The following is a 22,125-nucleotide window of genomic DNA, read 5'->3' as shown; positions in this document are numbered from 1 at the left end:
TAGCAAAAGATAGAAAGAAGGGAGGAAAGAGCTACTAGTAGTTAGACACTAATCATGGAGTCATTGGCACCAGCTTTGGGGTTAAAGACCCTTGTGTGACCCCCTGTTATGTAGAGGAGAGAGGCAAAGGGGAACCACCTGCGATGCTGGAGTTCAGGAATCTGGTCTAAATAAAGGGGAAATGGGGTTCTTGAGGTCAGCTTTCAAGAGAGGCTCTTACAACTTCATAGTCTTTATTGCACGCTGATGCATACAAGCTCTCTAAACCCAGACCATGTTTCAGACTAAATTTTTGGCACTCATATAATGCAGTTCAAAGCTTCAGAGACTACCTTGTTCTGCAGGAGCCCTGTGGGTCCTAACATGCAGGACAGGCACAATGTTTGCTGCCCATGAAAAGGAACTTTTAGCACTCTGCCTTCTAGCTTATAAAGGGTTTCTAGTCCCTGCTTGCTACTGCTAAAACACAAGCTCAGATCCCTTAGGACCTGCTTCTAAGCTGAGTCACTTTGTACATTAGTGAGTTCTCCCTATGCAATTGTTATTTATATTAATACACGGTGCTAGTTATTTTATACTTATCAGGCATCTTTATCTCCTTTTCAGATAGTTCATGCACAAATTTTGTGACCTGCACTTATGTATTTTATAAATGTAGGTAGTATGTTTTATTAGTGCAGACTGTTGTGTCTACCCATAAGCACTCCAGTATGTCCTTACCACCATGGCTACAGCAGGACTACCACAGCTTCATTTGCTCATGTCTAGTTTTAGTTTAAAAAAAAAAAAATTAAAAATCATATGCAGTCTTTTTTGGCTTTTAAAATGAGCTCTGAATCTACTGGGAGAAATCCTGGTGTCACTGAAACTCACTCCTATGGACTTTGTGCAAGCGTTTGTGCCTGCATTTCAGAAGGTCTGGGAATTTCCCCAGTCCAAAAGTCTCTAACACCACAGGTGAGGGCTTTTCCCTTCCACCTCTGTATGCTCCTTGCCTAGCTTCTGACCCCATGAGATGGTCTTCTGTCATTCCCATTGCCATACATATACTTAAGTTTTAATTTATTTAACTTCTGAACAGCCAGCGCTCACCTGAGAAGGACAGAGAAAGGCAATTCAACACGGAGGCATTCAGGTGCAGGCAGGTAAAGGGATCCAAAACCTTGTAGGAAGTGCATGATAGAACATGGCTTTGAGCTCAGGTCTCTCCATGCTAAAATTAGGCTTCATCTGTCCCGTTCAGGCCTGGCCGTATTATTTACAGTATTAATTATTAATTGTGGCTTGTGCTTATTTTTCAGCACAAGGTTTGCATTGTATCAGCTGAAGAATTTTCTCCAGAATATGTGGATCCTAAAGTACAGTGCATAGCTGCTTACAAGAGTACCCGTGATGGAAGGTAACTTGCTTGGTTTTATCCTTCATATTTTCTGAAGAACCTGAAAGGCAGAGTAAATGGGATTTTAATTCTTTGCTGAGTTGATTTGTAGGCCACTTTTGCAAAGTAGTATTTGTAAAAAAGCTGAAGTGTTAGTGTTAATCTAGACAATATTTGTGCAGGATTTTGTTAATACTAGCCTCTTCCTGGCCATTCTGAACTACTGAGTGCTGATGTATTAGAAAACACACATCTTTCACTTGCTGTCTGGTACGATAGGTGGAGATACATTGCTGCTTTGGTGGCCTGAAATGCTTACTGCTCCATCTGGAGTTTCATTCTACTGTTACTGCTTCAGCTGTTCAAAAATGGCTTTAATTTATCATTAGGTAGGGGATGTGACTGCCCTTTCAGACACAAATCCACCAACTCAACTTGGCAGTATCAAACTACTCAACATGTAACCCCCCACTTCCCAAATAAGCCATTCCCTTGGGCCCGTATAATAGGTGTGCCCTCAGCATTCATCCCACACAGGAGCGCCAGGTGATCCTTCTCCTCCCTTCTACTTGTATAGGACCAGTAATTAGAGCACTCATATCCAGCTTGGTTGACCCATGGCTCTTCTCTTGTTGTGGAGATCTGAACTTGAACTTCCACTTCCCCCAAGTGGTCAGGTTTGGGTTCTGCAGAGCACTTGCTGTGTCCTGTTGAAGCTGTTCCCCTCTCCGTGTATTTTATTCTTTGGGCCAGACAGGAACAAATTAGCTTCCAAATTAGGGAGCCCACATTTCAGTTCTTGTTGCAGTCCCCAGGATGTCCCTTGTGATGCTGCTCCTAAGGCGTTCTTCCTACTGATCTGGCAATGGGAAGGGCCTCAAAATAAAAGTAAACATCATTTATAGGACTTTGGAGGCAGAAAGAGTTGGTGACTAGCTCTAATAGTTATCCAGACAGTAGCTTCTAATATAATGGGTGAATTGAAATAGAAACAGAAAAATCTGGATAGTAAATTGGATAAAAGCATGTGACTCTACTTGGCTTCCAAGCATGCATAGCATTGAATCTCAGCTTTAATTCTCCTACTCAGAGTATTACAACTGAGAGCAGCTTTCTAAGACTGAAGGTAGTTGTCCTTTACTGCATTCCTGGGCATTTATATTCTGAGTAAAATGGGAGAAAGAGGCTGGGTGGAAAACATGATTTAAAGTAAAACTAATGTAGAAATGTGTACCCTTTACTTTGGTTTTGTGTTTTGGGGGGGGTTTAATCTCTTGTTTTATTTGCATGGTTTACTGTATGTTTATGTGCTGTTATTAAGACCATTATCTGGCAGCATTTTTGCTTTCCTGAAGGTGTTTAGTGTTCACCAAGATGAAAGATGCGGAGTCTTGGCTCAGTTTAACAGTATTACAAGTGGAAGCTGCATGTGATTTCCCACACAGGCCTGGCAAATACGTCTCAGTCCTGGCCCTGAAATGTACTTGCCGTTCCAGTTCTGGGCCTGTCTTGAGCAAAAATTAATCATCGTCTGTCGAGTACTTACAAACAGTGAACAAATACTTGCAGGAGACCCCCAAAAATATTTTTTCCTTCAGTCTTAGAAAATACTCTCAATCAACTTCTTCAGAATTAAATATACCAAGGAAGAAATAGTTAAGCACAGCAGTGCAGGAATAAGGATGCTTTCAAAGGAGCACTGTTACTTATTTTGGCACCAATTCTACAAATATTTGAGTGCATACTTAACTAAGTACTTAAGTAGTTCCATTGACTTCAGTGGGAAAACTTGCATGCTTAAAGGATACACCTATGTAAATATTTGTAGAACTGAGAATTCAGTATTAGTAGAGATTCTGGTGAATGTAACTAACTGGATTAACTAAAATTTAATTTTTTAACAGTCTAAGTTCCCTTATGTTTCATCTTCCTTAGCAAATCCTTTTCATTGAAACTGTTCAGATTATGGAAATTTTGAGTGAATAAAATCAGTTAATGTACATTTTCCCCTTTGTGAATTAAATCCATACCTCTTGTTTTCATTTACTTTCTGATCATTTCCATAGAATCCAAAGAGTAACAGGGGTTACTGTAGCATTATTAATTGTAATACAGTCTAGTATATTGACTTGTGTGAATCAACTGCTTTTCCTTTTATGATGCTTAAGAAATTCTCCTGGCCCCAAGAGTACTTACTATAATTCTGTGTTTAGTGCAACATGCATTCCTTCAGTGTACGAAACTCCACCAGCAGCTTTGGTTTTGGATGCATTCAAGGATGGGAAAATTTCTGAAGTACCGAGAAATATACTCTATGATCCACTGAGTGTCCCTTTACCTTCTGACTCAATTAATGGAGTCACCTTGACACCATTACAGGTATCTCATATTTTGAAAACTTTGTTTCCTAAGTCACAAAGTATGTTCTTGGTAAAGCTAAATAGGTGAAACCCTTTAAGAGAACCAAAACCGAGTGATGTCATATGATCAAAGTGTTGCAGACTGAATAAGCCACAAAGACAATATACAGAAAGAGAAACAAAAATGCCAGCTTCTTTCTAAACTACGCAGTAGTCTGTCACAGACTGCAGAAGAACATTGCTTGGCATGCAGACAGATAGAAGCATGCAGTTGTAATGCCATATTCTTTGAAGATATTTAACTTGCTGAGAGATGCTAAGCCCCCTCTCTTTCATTGCAGGTAGGTGGCACAGAGCAGAGCTCATAAACCCAAGAATATCACGAAGCAAATACACTATCAGAGCTGTTCTTGTTTCTGCAGAACCAGATTACCTTGAGTGGCAGAGTGCCCCACTTGGGCAGATATGTATTTGTGGTACATTTTTATCAGCCAGCATACCCAGTGTTCCCTGTGCAAGTGCGTGTGGATGCGGGACGTGTGTGGTCAGGTAAGCATCTGAATTTTATCTAACTCCTTTCCTTTCTCAGCATTTTGGCATATGGAGTTGTGGTGGGTTGACCCTGACTGGATGCCAGGTGCCCACCAAAGCCACTCTTTATCACTCCGCTCCTCAGCTGGACAGGGGAGAGAAAAATACAATGAAAGGCTCCTGGGTTGAGATGGGGACAAGGAGGTCATTCACCAAGTACTGTCCCGGGCAAAACAGACTGGACTTGGGGAAATTAGTGTAATTTATTACCAACCAAATCAGAGTAGAACAATGAGAAATAAAACCAAATCTTAAAACCTCTTTCCTTTCACCCCTCCCTTCTTCCTGGGCTTAACTTCACTCCCGATTTCTCTCCCTCCTCCCCCTCCAGCAGCACAGGGGGACGGGGAATGGGTGCTTCAGCCAGTCCATCACACGCTGTCTCTGCCGCTCCTTCCCTGTCACACTGCCCTGCTCCAGCCTGGGGTCCCTCCCACGGGAGACAGTCCTTCACGCGTCCTTCCCCCAGGCTGCAGCCCTTCCCAGCCTGCCCCAGCCGGGTCCCCCCCCGGGCGCAGCCCCTCAGGCACAGCCGGCTCCAGCCCGGGTCCCCCGTGGGGTTACAAGCCCGGCCAGCAAACCTGCCCCAGCCTGGGCTCCTCTCTCCATGGGTCCGCAGACCCTGCCAGCAAACCCGTTTCAGCACGGGCTTCCCACGGGGTCACAGCCTCCTTTGGGCACCCACCTGCTCTGGTGTGGGGTCCTCCACGGGCTGCAGGTGGGGATCTGCTCCACCATGGACCCCCACGGGCTGAGGGGCACAGCCTGCCCCACCGTGGGCTTCACCGCGGGCTGCCGGGGAATCTCTGCTCCGGCGCCTGGAGCCCCCCCTGCCCCTCCTGCACTGACCCGGGGAGCTGCAGGGATGTTGCTCTCACATAGTCTCACTGCTTTCTTCTGCTGCAGGTGCCCAGTCTTTTTTACCCCCCTGCTGCCTTAGAAATGTTATCCCAGAGGGCTACCACTGTTGCTGATGGGCTCAACCTTGGCCAGTTGCAGGTTCATCTTAGAGCCAGCTGGCACTGGCTCTATTGGACACAGGGGATGCTTCTAGCAGCTTCTTACAGAAGCCACCTCTGTAACCCCTGCTACCAAAACCTTGCCACACAAACCCAGTATTTTTTTTCTTCTAGGTTCCTTCAGTGCTTCGTTCTGTCCTCATATATCTGGCTGTCGGGAGCAGGTGATTGCAGAAAACCAAATTGAGCTTGAAATTTCTGAACCCAAAGTCTCTGTTACAGTGACGATACCTGATGGAAGAATGCTGGTTCTGGTATGTTTATTGCATAAATACACTTGGAAATGTTATTCTCAGTTTCACCATTCATTTAGAGATAGATGCAGAGATGAAAGCCAAACAGAAAGAATTTTTGCAATGTTGTGTTTCAGATTTTTAGGATCTTGTGCACTGCTTCTGCTTTATTTTAAATTTTTAAGATACTATACACCGGTTTTATTGTATACTGCTTGTAGCATCACAGCTCTGGGGGGAAAGATAAGGAATATATTTTCCTGGGTTTTTTCAGTTAAAATGTTAGGGGTTTTGAGAAAATCCAGAACACATAATGAAGCAACATTTAAATATATAAATGCCTTAGCTTGTGTCTTTTGCCTTTCTCTGAAATGTACAATTTAGCTTTCTTATTGTTTTAAGGAAAATGTCTTAGTTGTTCCAGCAGACATCTACAGTTATAAAATTCTTGACAAAAAGACAGTGGACAAGTCATTTGATTTTATCAGCCAATGTGGAGGAAACAGTTTCTATATTGAGTAAGCATCGCCTTCTAAAAAACTGAATGTTGATAACAAGCTGGGAATTAATATTACTTTTACTCAATGTTAAAGACAGATGTATAAAATCCCCATCATTGTGCTACATTAAAATGCTTTTTATGGCTTATGCTGGCCCATTAAATTCCCATGAGTCATTTTTCCATGACTTTCTATTGTAAATGAAATTTAAGGTTCGAGCTTTATTGCTCATAGTACAAAAGAAGACAATCTACGTCATCTTTCTGTCTTTGGTATTTCCATCTTTGGTGGTTGGTATTTTGCTTGGCATGTCTGAACTCATATGACTAATATACACACTTTCTTTGAAAAAAATCCCTTACCTGCATGTTCAGAGCCATTCACCACTAATTTAATTAAAGTATATCCTTGAATGTGTACTGATGCCATCCTTATGTCAAAGAACTGCTTGAAAAACAGGAACAGTGATTTATTGAACCACTGCAAAGCATGCTTTTGGGAAATAACATGTTACGGGAAACACGTTGTTATTCCCACGTAATGGGAAATAACAATTCCCAAGTGCCAGTACTTACATGATTTATATTTCAATTTAAATAGCCCAGAAGAATCGTCGGCCTTCTGTAAGGACTCTGTAAGGTCGCTAGTGGCTTTCTACAACAATGGAGCCCTGCCATGTAATTGCCATAGTGCAGGTGCCACGAGCCCTACTTGCAGCCCCCTGGGAGGACAGTGTATTTGCAGACCTAATGTCATCGGTCGTCAGTGCAGCCGATGCCAAACTGGCTATTATGGATTCCCATTCTGCAAGTGTAAGTACATGCTCAGACTTATTCAGCACCTGACCCAACCTTTTAATTCTCTGATTTTACTGCATAGGTACCTCAGCCTCAATTTTCTTTATAGGGCTTGATCATATGAGAGGCTGGTTGAGCCATCTTAGATTTAGCATAGCATAGCTTTCAATTTAAGGCAGAAGTAACTCAATCCCCTTAAAGCACACATAGTTCACGATGAAGTGTGCCTTCACATGTGTTAGTCTGATCAGCCGTAGTAGTCTTACAGCAAAACTGGTTAAAATCCATATTGCCACTCTTTCGGTCAAGTGGATTTTTCTGCGCTGACTGCACACATCATTTCCATGTTAATACTGTTGTATCCCAGTTTACACCTTCCAAGATTTTCCACAGATAATCAGAGACACAGCATTCCTAGTTTCTCATATTCTGTTGTTACTCTTTTTAACATCAGCAGATTTATAGATTATACCAGCAGTCCTCAGCTGCCTTCCCAGATACTATACTTGATGTTTATAAACATTGCTTTGTACAAGTGGTGCCCTTAACACCAGAACTATTTGTTGCTTAATCCTTGGCAGTTTTGGGAAGTGATTAATAATGCTTGTGGGGAAGTTAACCAACCTGTGAAAAGAGCCAGGCACTACAGCTACTCTTTGAAACTACTGTTAGAGTCATATGGTTGGTTTCCATGACCCTGAGCTTAAAACTAGTGACAGAGAGAAAAGAATTATGTCCTTTATACATAAAGGTTGTGCGTGTTTTTTTCATATGCAAGTTTAGTAGTTGATCATTGTCAGTTGAGAAGTGATTGATTTGTAGAACATTTTCTTTGACCTAGTATGCAACTGCGGGCAGCGTCTTTGTGATGACGTGACTGGGAAATGTATTTGCCCTCCGCGAACTGTGAAACCAAAATGTGAAGTGTGTGAGAAACATTACTTCAGCTATCACCCTCTTGCTGGCTGCGAGAGCTGCAACTGTTCAGAAAGAGGAGTTGTTAATGTGGCAAACCCAGAATGTGAAAAAGCTAACGGGCAATGCAAGTAAGTTTGGGTTATCTGCGTTATGATGCACGAGTGGCTTGCCTCGCCATTCTTTTCAGGTATTTGGAGGGGATGTGGGAAACTTATGATGATGGTCAATGCGGATTTAAGCAGCGCTTGGTGATAGTGAGGACTCGGCTGTTTCAGGGATAACACCTGCAATATTTTAGTGGAAACTTGGTTTATGCAGGTAGCTAATGGTGGTATTTAGGACTCCTGGGCTTGCATTCTGTTTGCTGGTGACTTGACGTGTCAGTCATGGTAAGTCACCAAATCTCTGTCCAGCTTATGTGACTTATCTGATGTCGGTTAGTAGCAGACCTCAGATCAGAGCTCCTGACTTCTGGACACATACATCATTTGTGATGGTGTACATGATTTCCCACATTCTTAAAACTTTGCGGCTGACCTTTCACAATCTGATGTCTGGATTTAAGTCCAGTTTTCAAGTATTGTAAAGCTTGAATGTTTGCAATGGATTTTGAGAAACTTTGATGATCTGTGCTGTGTTTATGGAAAATACGGTTCAATTGGAGCCATAGGTGGTAAATGCTCTTAAAATTTTGCTTTCTGTACGACATATGCTTATTTTTCTGTGGCTCGTCATGCTGAGATGAGAATAAATTCTTTAGTTTTAGTCTCTTATTTATATCCTCTAAAACAGGTATAGTATACTCCCGCAACCATAGGGAATGATCTTAATTCAAATGCTATCATATTAGTGTAGTTGAACATTTCTGTTATTTCCTTGGGGAGATCAAGTCCTTAAATAGCAAGTACGAATACTTGATAGCCAGTAGGTTGTGTAAGGCCAGGATTAGTTCAGTTTGATTGGTTTGGCTACATTAGGGTCCTAACAAAGAGAAGTTTGTCCTTCCTGCTCTGACATTAAGCCTGTGAATATGATAGAGAACACTAATTTTCAGAGAATGCTTATATTATTTCCCAAATTTAAATTATTTTCCTAAGTCTGTCCTTTTCATATGAAGTGAATAATTGTCTTATCCCAAGAGCAAAACAGGAATCTGTTTATATTTCAGAGTTGGGGTTCAGGTTTAAAGTGTAGCATATTCTGTAGCTCTCAGTCTGATTAATCTCCACTTTCATTTTCCCCATACAATACAAAATAAAATCAAAATAAATACTATACAAAATTAAAGCAAATAAATAATTGTCAGATGAGATCTAGTACTTCAAAGAAAGGACTTAGCACATTTCTACTTGAGTAAAACTGAGAATAATTTTTACAGAAATAGTCACATTTTTCCATTTCAGTGAAAATCTGTATTGCCTGATTATAATGGTGATATTTTTCATGTGCAGCCTGATTGGAAATATCAAAGAAATGATAGCTTTTTGGTAAAAAAATTCGGAAGCAAAATTTGGCATTCAGCACATACTTTTGGACTGATTGCTGAAGTATATAGCTAACTACTACATTCTGATTAATACTTTTCTTTCTGTGGATTACACGAAGTTTGAAGTCTCCATCCAGCGCCAGTTATCTGTGTATGTAGGGTAATGTATTCAGAGATACTCTGAGAAACCTCACCCATTGCTTGGTGACTTGAGTAATTGCTTTCATATATGATATGAAGTGCTGTCTTTGTCCTCATACTTCGACTGTTCGTTTCCATTAAATTCATAGTGTTAGTTCACATATGAATTTGGTGCTGAGATCCAAAGGAGACTCCACCACCAGTTTGCTAAGATTTTTAAAAATTATGTTATCACAACTAAAATGTAAAGATGTGGATGGTGGTGGTGGCAGACATTCTTCATCAATGGATCCTTACTCTCTTGAAAACTGCTTTGGGCTGGTACAGACAGTTTACCAGCATAGACAGGAGGAAGAGGCAACATCAAATCTACATTTTCACTAGTTTTATCAGAACTGTGCAAGTTTGTTGTAAAGGTGGGATGAGGTAGCTGCTGCCATAGAAAGCTGTTCTCTTATCTCAAGCCTTGTTCATAGTTTGGTATTGTTTTTTGTACCTGCTGTACTTCAACTAAACAAATTCAAGGTATTCGGCCTTCACTGTGAGCAAAGTGGATTTTATCCTTTGTGAACAGTTGTAAACTAACCCAAGCCTTGTGGCAGGTTGAAGTCCCCATAATTATTCATATGCCTGGGATTCTCCACCTTTTTGTTAGCAGGTGAGTGCCTTGAGTAATGCCCAGTCACATCCTCCAGCTATAAATCTTCCAGCTCTGCTTACCTATGTTCAACATCCATGTTCCACACCTTGGTGTATAGAGAGAGTAGTTCTGTGCTGCAAGCACTGCATAGCTGCAGAAGTCTAATTCTGTTGTGAGCATTTATATCCTTCAAAATCAAATTAATCTGTAATCACTTCCATGCCTATTTAAAATGTCTCACTATTCAAATCTGAGAACAAACTAACCTGCTGGTCTTTCTCCATGGAAATCATAAAGTTGTGTCATAGCCATGCAATCACTTCAAAGATCCACCTGCCTTTTGTTTTAATCTTCCCTTCCTTGCTCCATTCGTGCTTCCTCTATTGACTCCCTCCTCTGTGTGTGTTTATTGATAAAGATGCAAACCGGGAATAAAAGGACGACAGTGTGATCAGTGTGCTCCTGGTACTTACGGTTTCCCACACTGTGTGCCATGTAACTGTAACAGAGCTGGAACAGAACCAGATGTTTGCGATCCCCAGACAGGAATTTGTCACTGCAAGGTCAGAGAAATTACTTCTGCGTTCATAAGCATCTTTTTGCACATCAGTGACTATTTTGTATTTAATGGGGTGAATGTAGTGAGCTTATCATAAAGTTTTCACTATAAATTAAATGCAACTGTACAAAACCATTACTCTTGCAGTATGTGCAGAGTTTATCATGGTAGCAGTTAAATGGCATTTTTGAATATGTAATTACGTTGGTTGTACAGGTGGTCTTAGGCTTTGCAAGGTGTTACAGAGCTGCAGAGTAGATGTCCATCGATTCACTGCAGCAGTCTGTTCCCTGCACAGATCCACTTTATGCATCTGCATCTTGGCTTTTGGATGTTAACGAGGTCCCACGGTTTTTTTAGCCATATTATGTCAGTTGACATTTCACCACATCATTATATCCAGGAAATATTCTGTTCTGATATGCATAATTAAATGTGATAAACGTGAACTTTCAGAAGTGACCTTTTATATTGTAGGTTTGGAAAAGCCAGCAGGAGGGTTTTGGTAGGGAAGTTGCCAGCTGTCTCTGACTAATGGTTATTACTCAGTGGTTCACTTTATAAACTAGGAAGACAGGTCGTAAGATAGTCTCCAAGAAGTTACTTTTATTTGCATTTGGAATATGGTGTATCCAGACAATCACACATTTCCATTCATGTTTCTGTACATTTAAATAAATATTCTTTCAGAAGATTTGTTTTATGTGCAGGAGATTTTGGGAGCCTCACCAAAATCAAAAGAAAAGCGCTGAGATTTCTTTCAACTATGCCTTAACAGGAGAATACTGAAGGTGCAGAATGTGACACTTGTCGACCAGGATCCTTTTATCTGGACCCTTCTAATCCCAGGGGATGCACCTCTTGCTTTTGTTTTGGGGCAACCAGCAGCTGTCGCAGCACAAATCGTCGTAGAACCAAGGTGTATCCGATAGGTTTTTTCTTTGCTATTATGAACCTACATCTATTCTATTAAGGAAATGCCAGATTTCTCCCAAAATTAACAATGTATTTTATTAGTTTCTAAGGATGAGAAATATCCTGCAAGCAATAGTGCAGATTTAGTTCAGCCTTTCAGCAGAAATGGTCCTTTTCACCTGTTTGTTTACAAATTACTAGTTGGACTGAAGTTGAGCTGGCCTTCCATTGCTTTATCTTCAGACACTATTTCAACATTAAAGGCAATGATCTCCTTCAAGATGCTTTGATAAGCATGTGTTTCATTTTACATGTCTATATAATAGATGCATTTTGAAACCTAAGAAATGTGTGACAGATTCTACAGAGATTGTAATAATTGTAAAAATTATTTTTCTTCCCTCCCTATAAAAGAGACATGACATCAAGTGTGAGAGAAGAGGGAGAAGCTAGATTTTTAGTAGCATAAATGAATGGTAAGACGGTTGAAGACCAAAAAAACCCCCAAAAAACCAACAACTGCCTGAAACAATGAAAGAGAAAGAAAAAAGAGAAGCAGAGTCCTAGAGTGATGGGTGAGGAGTTTAGTTTAGGCTTGGACTTAGACTAGTTGCAATCCAGATTGTGGCACTTTACTGTCTACAAGCAAAGGATGAAATCTGGCATCAGTGAAGTTAATAGCAAACTTCCATTTGCTTTAGGAAGATTTCCTCTAGTGGCCATTTGTCCTCACCAAAGACTGTTTTTGAAAACATGTCTATCTTTTCGTTTTATTGCTCTGGCCAGCCAAGGGCAACCTACCACAGAACCATTCTGGTACATATGCATTACCCTTTCTTTCCCCCAGCGTAATGATAAATAACAGGATGTATGGTCTTTCATGAAATAGCAGCCACGAACATAAAACATATATTAATGAGCCAAAATATTAGGCTACATTGCCTGCCTCTTCAAAGTATCTTGCCATGTCCCTTCCCTCCCAGTTAACCTACCACAACAGATCCACACTCTGTCTTTTATGTTGGTGTCCTCGATTTGATTTTGGAATGGACTTTAAAAAGCACCTTAAAATTACATCCTTGGGTTTGTGTACACAGTTCATATTCACCTCCAGAAGGGTTATGTCTTCACATGGCTGAAGATAGAATTTAGTTTGCAGGTGACAAACCACATTGCTGCATTCCAAATAGCTTTGGCACCTCTGTCCCACTTACACTGTCTTTTGAGATCCTTGCAATATCCATCCTGCAAAGACTTTAGGCTGGCTCTGAAGGGGTTGCTAAGGGAATTATAGAGGATAAACAATTTATCCTCATTACTTGGTGCTGGTAAAGTTTAATAAAGGATGAGACAAGCTTCTATTTCCTTTTTGTATTTTCATTAGTTTGTGGACATGAGGAACTGGCGCTTGGAGGCAGTGGATGAAAATATTGACATTCCAGTCACGTTCAATCCAGTCAGTAATAGTGTAGTGGCTGATGTTCAAGAGTTGCCTGCTTCAGTGCATAGTTTGTACTGGAAAGCACCACCGGCTTACCTGGGAGAGAAGGTAAATGACACCTAACTCACCTATTCTAATAACATTTATTCATTTTTTGTCAGCATCATTGATAAAAGAGTCTCATTGTTTTTCTTTCATACATTTCTTTCTCTTCCCTCACAAGATTTTTGTCTCTTTCAGCTGTCATGTCAGGAATCACAATATTTTACTTCTGAGTACAATGTTAAAATTATATCCAGTAACACATTATTAATCATCTTGCTTGGTGCCAGGGAGGTCTTTATGTGAACAGCATGGTCAGGACCTATGGTTCAGGGAGCTGATACCTTCAGCTGCTTTTCTGAAACCCAGAACATGCAGAGCTTCCCAATATGCCTGAGTATCCTTTAGACTCCCTATAGTATCTCCTGGGCAGATTTCCAAACAAAAAGTGCTCAGTGGCACACAAAACCCCCACCTTTTGCTTTTGATATGTTGCTTGGGAAGAGCAACACCTGGTTTTCTAAACATCGTGTTCTTTGAACTGCTTGCTGCTCTTTCTACTCGTGCATAGGAGCAGTCTTTTGCTCACATTAATACCTTCGCACTGACCAGGGGGACTTTGCTAGCGGTGGCTTGCAGGCCAGACCCCCAGGTTCTCCCTGTTTGGAGCTCTGACAGTGTCCATAGTTGCCAGCCAGCTGTAGGACACAGGTGTTTCAGATGCAATCTTACTGTCAGACAAGTGAAAACAAATGGGATAGACACCAGAGCATTAAAGATAGTACTTTTGTAATTTTTGAAGTTCCTCTTAGTCCTCATTTTAAAAAGTAGAGAAATGTTTGTCATCCTTCTTTCTTATGCTCAGAGGTACTAAACTTGATGTTTAGTTAGGATGCTTTTTGTTGATGTTAGAGAGGTTCTTGTTTCAATGTCTACAAATTATTTTCCAAAGAAATTTGATGTTTAAGCGTGTTATCTACTACAGTGTCATACCAAAAGGACTTTTGTTGTCCACATAACAAAACATAGGCAACAACCCTTTTTAAACATAGCTATTAAGAGCAGTGCTCTGAGTTTTATGTTCCATGTCACAGTATCTAACTAGGCATGACTTGCTTTTATTTACAACGACAACACTGTCACTGGAAAATAAATCCTGTACATATAGAATACAGAGGATAGTTTATAACACCAATATTTTCCCATTTAAAGAAAAAAAAAAGAAAAAGCAGTAACATAACAGCCTGTCATATGGTGCAGTCCTATAATGTGCATTTAACAGGAAATTAGCTCTAGTTTGAGTTTTCTTGCATTTGTAGGCAAAAAATAGCCAATGTTCCAAATGATGCTTTTGAAAATGCAGTTGGCTGAAGGTAATAGCATTAGTTATGAATCTGTGATCCAAGGAAAAAATTTAGTACTGAGATGTCTGTGTTTTCTTACATCAAAGTATATGGAAAGGAGTAGATTGAAGGCTGGTGCTTACCTGCAGAACACCAAAACCTGACAAAGCAGTTTTTCCTCCCATGTCAAAACCAAGTATAAGCTATAAGGGCAAACAGCAAGGGGTGCAAAGCAAAGTACTCTATCTTTGGCAAAACATCTGATTTCACCTAGTACCCACAAACCTTCTTTCTAGACTCTTCTTGGAACAAAAACTGTGTAGGCTGTTCCTGGAGCTCCCTTTCCTTTCAACATGTTTTGAGCTGAGTCACGCATACAGAACCCAGGGAAGCTATTTGTCAGATGATTCAAGCATACTTGCCGAAGTCTATTCTGGGCAGCAGCGTGTATATTTGGTTGGGTTTGAGACTGCATGTAGTCTCCTGTAGTTGAGCCAAAAGAAGTGTGGTTTCAGCTCAGCCTACAGCAGAGGTCTGTTTACAACAGAGCTGGTATCAGCTGATAGCAGTAGGAGTCCCGTCCTCCAGAAGGTGGAGCAGAGCTTTCCAGATTAGATTAATTTTGTAGTAAATTTAGAAAATGCTGGCCTATGAAAGCCACCTTTACACATGTGTTATCTGACTGCTCCTTTTTACCTATGGCTGTCCATAGGGTTCACTACCACTTCCGTTGTTAGTCTGACATCGGCTCTTGAGGAGCCAAAGCTATTCTGTAGGGTCAGGGGAAAAACAACATTCGTGTGACTATGTAACTTCTCCATGACACAGACGGCATGATCCCAAGTATGGGAAAAACCCCCTGATGCAGGTAACCTTCCAGAGAACAGTAATTGCTCAAAAAGTGATGTCAGATACACAAAGTAAACAAAATAGAAATTAATTTATTCCAAGCAATACATTTTTTCAATTTTGTCTAAAGAACAAGGAATAGATATATTACAGTGCTGGAAGATGGGGTAAACTTGAATACAAAGATTATTATCAAGTAGTAGCGCAGTAAAGCATCTCTGGTCTTGTGCGTTTTGTTACAGCTTTCTTCATATGGTGGCTTCCTAAGTTACCAAGTGAAATCTTTTGGCTTACCTAGTGAGGGCATGGTTCTTCTGGATAAGAGACCTGATATACAGCTAACAGTAAGTTTTGAAGTATTTTTTCTTTAGAGCAATATCAATACCATGATTTCTTATGTTACCTGGCAATGATGGCAAATTTTGCTCCTGTAATGTGCTTAACTTTTATAGCAACTTGCTACATTTCTATAATAGTGATTTTACTGCATTTTGCTCAAAGCCATCAACAAACCTATCTCTGTTGCCAAAGTAACATATTATTAAGCTTAACTGGCTTGAGAGCAAATAAACCAGGATTTTCTCTGTAAAATGCGCCTGTGAAAAAAAATAATAATGCATTGCACACTTGTCAACAAGTATGACCTCAGCTCAGCAAAATATGCCTTGGATTCCATGTGTAATTAATTTCATTTTCTGTGAGAATTTTCTTCAGCATTAAATTAAGCATAATTATAAGGCTTCGAGGGACTGAAATAAAAGAGCATTTTGCTTTCACATATTTTTAATTCAGCCACTTTAGGGCCAAAATTGTAATCTTTTACTGTTTGTTGAAATTCCCAAGGTGGTAGTTTTGTTCCTTCAGACCATCAGAAATATTAATTTGGTATTCTAGGATTCTTGTTGGGAAACACGCCTCATAAAGTACTACAGTAGTATCTGAAGTTGTTTGTGCACTAGCATACAAGGGAGAGTGTTTGAAAATGCAAAAGCATTTTTACTTGAAAATAATAACTAGTTCCTGTGAAAATTGGTCAGCATTAATTTAGTTCTTTGGTGGTTTTTTTGGAAAGTAATAGGCAAAAGCAGTGAAAACCCCGCTGACACGGGAACGCAGTGCTTGCCATGCCACTTTGCTGATAAAAGGACATTGTTTTCCTAGTATTACTTGGTTTTTATCCCCCAAAGAACAGGATTAATGTGCTTCACCCAATTTTATGGCAACTGAACACTTCACCATAAAAAGTAGTGAAATGGCAATGTTATATCCTCCTTCTCACACAGGGCCAGCAAATGAAAGTTGTTTATATGGATCCCAACAACCCACTGCCTGACCGTCAATATTATGGCCGTGTGCAGCTAGTTGAGGTAAGAAATGAAAATGGAATGGCCTTCCCTTTGCTTCACAGTGGACATAAAAAGTACACAGCTAATATGTGCAGAAATTCCAAATGTTTGATATAATGAGTATAAACTTAAGTACTGTAGTCCTCAAATACAAACAACATTTTTGTTCTCTCTTCACTGACACATTGAACCTAGGTTCTGGTTCATGCCACCTAATTTTATCACCTCTAAGTTAGCCATCTTGTCCAATTTAGCCCTTAGCAGTCCCTGCAGGGCCAGTGGAGTAATACTGAACCAGTCATCAATGGAAGATGATTCATTGCAGCTCCAGACTGTACTTAATAGGAATGAAATGAACTGTTACTTGTTTTCCTTGGTGTTTAGCTACCCAGTTTTGAATGGGCGTCCAACATTCAGACAGGTGAGCTTAGCAGGTATTATTCCTACCTTAAATCTGTGCTCAGAAGGTCAGACTGGGTTATTTATTTCTGTATCATGTACAGGTCAAAAAGATGTTTCTTTAACATTGTCTATTAGCAGCAAGAAAGCATGTGAAGGCAGCCCACAAAGGCTGGATTTCTAGGACTTTGCTTACTCTTAATAATAAAAGCATTTTCCTCCACCCTTTTATGATTTGATGGGTGATACCTCAAAGAAATTTGTTTGACTGAAGAACCTATATACTGCTTCATTTTTCAATACCTCAAAGCTATAGGTACCTTGCAAAGCAAAGGGTCCATCCCTTTTTACACTCGTTATTTCTTTTTCCACCTGTTCCGTGTTTATGTTCATTATTTTCCTGACCTCTGTTTCACCCCACAGCAATTGGCACTATAGGGGTCTGTTCCATAGAGTTTTTCCTCCCTTTTCCTGTCATCCTGTCTTCTTTGCAGATACTCTTTTTAAGAAGCTGAAGGGCTGTGCTTATTTTGTACCCTTAACATGCAGGGAAACTTCAGGCATGCCAGCAGCAATAACCTTGTGTCCAGAGAAGAACTGATGATAATCCTGTCTAGACTGGATGGCTTACACATCAGAGGCCTTTACTTCACGGAGACTCAGCGATTAACCCTTGGTGAGGTTGGGCTGGAAGAAGCCACCAGTACAGGAAGCGGCAGCATTGCCTACAGTGTAGAGACATGCTCCTGCCCTCCGGAGTATGCTGGTGACTCATGTCAGGTAGGAAGCAGCTGCCTGCATACTGTACCATTACCTTCTGTCTTGCCTACAGCTATACATACTGGTTTAGTTAGAGGAACAAGCTAGTTATTAATTAAATGTGCTTCTTGTAAGCATGTGCGCTTTTGATGGCTCAGGTACTTTCACTAAGAAGCACTGTAGGATTATTCAACTCGTGATGGCTTTTGTGGAGCTGTGAATGCCATTTTACGTGTGTGAGGCACTATAATGCGGGTTTCTTCTGTGATGCCCTATGAGAGGCTGAATAATCTCATTAGATGCATACTTTAATGGAAGGAAGGTCAGAATTGACTTGATGAAAATTTGTGAGACCCCAACACTGGAGAAAATTCCTGGTGTTCCTTATTTTAGCAGGGTCCAAGGCAAGTAGCCTGAACCTAGATAATTCTGGATACTTTACTGGTTTTATAGGAAAATGTTTGAAAGATGAATTTAACGTGTTTGCAAAAAAAAAAAATGGAGTTATTTTTATGAAAGATAATGTAAACATTGCAAAGTAACACTGTTACCTGAAGAATGGTGGAATCCTAGCCTCAGTTGTATATCCTGTCGCTGATGCTGTTCCTGTAGCTGTAATTCTTTTGGTTGTTTCCCTGCTTAGCTTAAAGCTTGACTATCTGTTCCCATGGATAAGCACCCAAGGCAGCAGAATAAAGTACTGGAGAGATAAGCAGAGTACAAAGTGCACAGAATATGAGGAATTATTCTCTCAGAAAGTGGTTGAGGGTTACCATAAAGCAGCAATTGCTGCACTAACCTTGCAAATATTTTTGAAATGAGAATGAAAGAATAATACCTAGACTGGAGCAGCTGCAGAGAGGCTGAACAAAACATTTACGGCTGGCTTATGTCTCATGTGTGCATCCTCTACTCAGGGCAGCTATTTATCATCTGTCGAATACCATTTTGGAAATATTTCTAAAAGCTTATTTTTTCACACATTTGATGTTCTGTGCCACACGCAAATTGACAAGCACTGACTGAAATTCCTACTGCCACCCCATTGCTTTCAACATACTGCTTTGATAAATGAAGCCGCTGGGTTTTTTATATAACCTGGTGGAAATACATAGCCAAAGGAAGTGATCAAGACGCTCACCTGGGTAGTTTGTAATGTTTATGCAGCATTACTCAGGCAGTGATTTACTGCTGTAATCACCTAGCTTTGTCTGGCTGCCTTAGGTGGGGAGGAGGTGATACCTGCCACACCTCGACTTAGGTATATATTGAGCTACAGGAACTGCGGGGTTATTTGTTAACCTGAAGAACAGTAGTATGTGCTGTACAACTTGACTCACATATAAAGTTTAAAGGTGGGGCCCGTCACAGCAGAGCCTCATTAATCTGAGTCAGAAGCTGGAGAAGAAGGGAGAGTATAAGAGAACCAAACACCTAAAGGACAGCGGCATATGTTCACACTGGAGCTAAGGTAAAAGGATGGCCCAGGTGAAGAGGCCAAGGAATGCAGGATGGCTGGTTGTCACGTTACTAGCCTTGGGGCATTGTTTAGCACAAGATATGCAACAGAGGCTATGGTATCCTAACCTTCAGGAGGGGAGTCAGCAGCAACAAGTTCAAAGGGATTTTCACCTGAGACAGGTAATTTGTTTTTTTCCCTTGCTTGCTTCCTTCTTTTTCTTTGTTTTTAAATGAACTAATTTGATAACAAATTATACATTACTTAATATAAAAGTAATAAGGTTACTCTTATGTCTCAAAGTACTTTGCTAACAAAAGCGTGTGCCAGAAGTTTCTTTTAAATTGCTGTTTACTTAAAAACAATCAGCCTGAACTCCTGAGCACTTGAAAGTGCACAGTTTTATCTTTGCATGGAATCGGTTTTTCAGGATCACAAGTGCTGTTTCAGAAACAAAGTGCCCACCTACTCCAAATGTGTTGTTTTAAAGACAGCGTAAATAGAAAACCAAAAAGATGTACAGATTTTTTCCAAATGCATTTGGATGCATCTTTAAAATGAGTGATACATCTTGCTCTTCAAAAAGAGACTTTCAGTAAATAAAAGTTATATGCATTAGAGCCTATATTTTACTTAGTCATGCTGTTTAATGTATTTCAGGCACTGGTTTCTTCAGAAGTTGTGTGTATTGGCTCCCTGTTGTTCAGGGAACATATTCACCCTTTTAAAAATGTATCTGAAAAGTTTTAAATGCCTTTTCTAAATTCAGTCCTTGCTCACACTGGAATCAGTATTAAAAGCTATGGATTATATTTGTATTCTGAATTTATTTATTTATCCCACATGTAAAGAAGGCAAAGGTGCCACTAGCAACGGTTGTTTAAACAGCAATAACTGAATATTCCTTTTGGGATCAGCTCTGGAAGAGTGAATTTTTTTTCTCTGGCAGTTACGTGCTTGATAAATTCACTGGTTAATCCTGCCCCTGCATAAATACTTGAACCTCAGACCACTGGAACATGGTTTGAGACACCATCCCATAAACCCTTTGCACTTCAGATTTGTCCCATCTGTCTTGGTGGTGCAATTGCTATAAGAAAAGATTTATGGCTTTAAAGTTCAACTGTCACTTATTTTCTGAATGTTGTCAGGGCCAGCCCCTGACCGTGAGGTAGACTTGAGGTATAGGTACTGTGCAGAAGTACGTTGCCAGAGGCAGGAACCTGGGAGATGCTGGCTTCGTGGGGAGCACAGCTTTCTCCCCACTTCTATGCAGCCTCTGATCTTCCTTGCACCACACCAGCTTAGTTACTAGTGAAAAGGAGCTGGGAAATAGGAGGGATAGACTGATGTCCGGTCATTTTGGACGTGGTTAGTGTTCCAGGAGTACGCTGAGCAGAGAACGTGGACATGAATTTTTTAATTGGTCTGTGTACGGGAAGGCTCCATGCCCAGGAGGAATTCCTCGTATTTTCCCTACCCTTGTGCTTTCCCTGCCCATTCCAAGGAAGAACCTGATTTTAACATATTAGTTACTACCTTCCTGGTGTAGGATAACAAACTCCATTTCTCTTGCTTCATTCATAATGTTCTTCTGGTTCAGCTCCCTATTTAAACCCAACTTTGATCTGACAGGCTGTGCTCCTGCACCTGTGCCCTCAATAGCTGAACATTCTTCTCATGCTTCCCAGGTCTCCATGGCAAGTCTGTACTTAGAAATTAGACTGCTTTATGTTTTGTTGTATCACCTGGCTGTGTCTAAGCATGGCTTTGTATAGCTCTAGGTAGACTTATTGCAGACGTCATGATGAATTAATGTAAAAGGTGTCTTGCTAGAAGTATTTCCAAGGAATACACCATAGTTAAATTGATATCAATATTTAATGTAACCACTAGCTATACGTGAGATTTCCATATGTTCTTCTTTGAGAACACTGTAGTGTGAATTTATATTCAAATCTTTTTCTGTCATGTTAAAATTTTGTCATGTTAAAATAAAAGTAATGTTCTACATCTTTGTACATAGCCACAGAAAATGTGGTTTGCTCAGAGGTTAGAGTCAAAACGATGAAATCTCCACTACCACAAAGTGTAGAGCACGGGGGTGGGATGAAACTTCATCATCTCCATTAATTTCTATTCACTGCATTAAAATACTTATAATTTAAACAATATGGGCTTAGAAGAGCTTGCAAGGAAATGTACACGTCCACTACTCCTTGGAAATGGCAATCAATTTCAAAATACTCTTCCCATAACCTGTAAAACATACTTTCTGCACTCACTCACTATTTTTTTTTTCTCTCTGCTTACCATCAAGGAATGTGGCCTTGGATTTTACCGTGAAAATAAAGGATTATTTACTGGACGCTGTGTTCCCTGCAACTGCAACGGAAATTCAAATAGGTGTCAAGATGGTACTGGAAAATGCATTGTAAGTAACTACTAATGTTCAAGAAATGAATTGGAAAAAAAAGGAGAAAAAACATTTAGCTTACTGCAGTATGGACTATATAGCACTGTTAAAGTCCAAGCAACTAAACATAATCCTTGTATGTCTCATTCTCTATATCTTGTATTGTAATGAGCCCAAGTTGCATGCACTTACATGTATGTTAAACATAACTGTGAGTGATGAGAATAATTTCTGATCTTTTTTTTGTTTTCTTCTTTCCCTTATGATTTATATTAGCTCATGGTATAAAATGTCATGAAATTAGTACATATGTAAGTGTTTGCAGTTATTTTTAATAAATATGGGTCTTACACTGGCATATGCAGTCCTTAGTTGTACACATATATACTAGGGTTTGCCAATGCTGGCAAATAGCACGTTCATGCATAGCATGGCCTTTGCAGAATCCCTTCTTTAATCAACATCAGTAAATCTCCACGAGTCTTAATTTACATCTAGATGGATTAAAAAATATTGGAAGAAACAAGACGAGAT

General features: G+C 40.1%; 1 protein-coding gene across 1 annotated transcript in view; it reads left to right on the top strand.

The window, feature by feature from the left end:
* LAMA3 (laminin subunit alpha 3) overlaps positions 1–22,125 on the top strand; it is a 122,857-nt gene that overhangs the window by 59,548 nt on the left and 41,184 nt on the right. Inside the window, exons 28-41 of the mRNA XM_055705748.1 lie at positions 1,302–1,399; positions 3,592–3,757; positions 4,161–4,287; positions 5,463–5,602; positions 5,984–6,099; positions 6,682–6,893; positions 7,720–7,924; positions 10,482–10,626; positions 11,401–11,541; positions 12,922–13,086; positions 15,455–15,556; positions 16,496–16,579; positions 17,507–17,737; positions 21,496–21,609. Of these exons, the coding sequence (XP_055561723.1) occupies positions 1,302–1,399; positions 3,592–3,757; positions 4,161–4,287; positions 5,463–5,602; positions 5,984–6,099; positions 6,682–6,893; positions 7,720–7,924; positions 10,482–10,626; positions 11,401–11,541; positions 12,922–13,086; positions 15,455–15,556; positions 16,496–16,579; positions 17,507–17,737; positions 21,496–21,609 (2,046 nt within the window). The remainder of the gene's footprint in view (positions 1–1,301; positions 1,400–3,591; positions 3,758–4,160; positions 4,288–5,462; positions 5,603–5,983; positions 6,100–6,681; positions 6,894–7,719; positions 7,925–10,481; positions 10,627–11,400; positions 11,542–12,921; positions 13,087–15,454; positions 15,557–16,495; positions 16,580–17,506; positions 17,738–21,495; positions 21,610–22,125) is intronic.

This window comes from Falco cherrug, chromosome 3 (assembly GCF_023634085.1).
Source record: "Falco cherrug isolate bFalChe1 chromosome 3, bFalChe1.pri, whole genome shotgun sequence".
NCBI classification, from domain to species: domain Eukaryota; kingdom Metazoa; phylum Chordata; class Aves; order Falconiformes; family Falconidae; genus Falco; species Falco cherrug.
The sequence above is the reverse complement of the archived record's forward strand: the minus strand, read 5'-3'. Positions and strand labels throughout refer to the sequence as shown.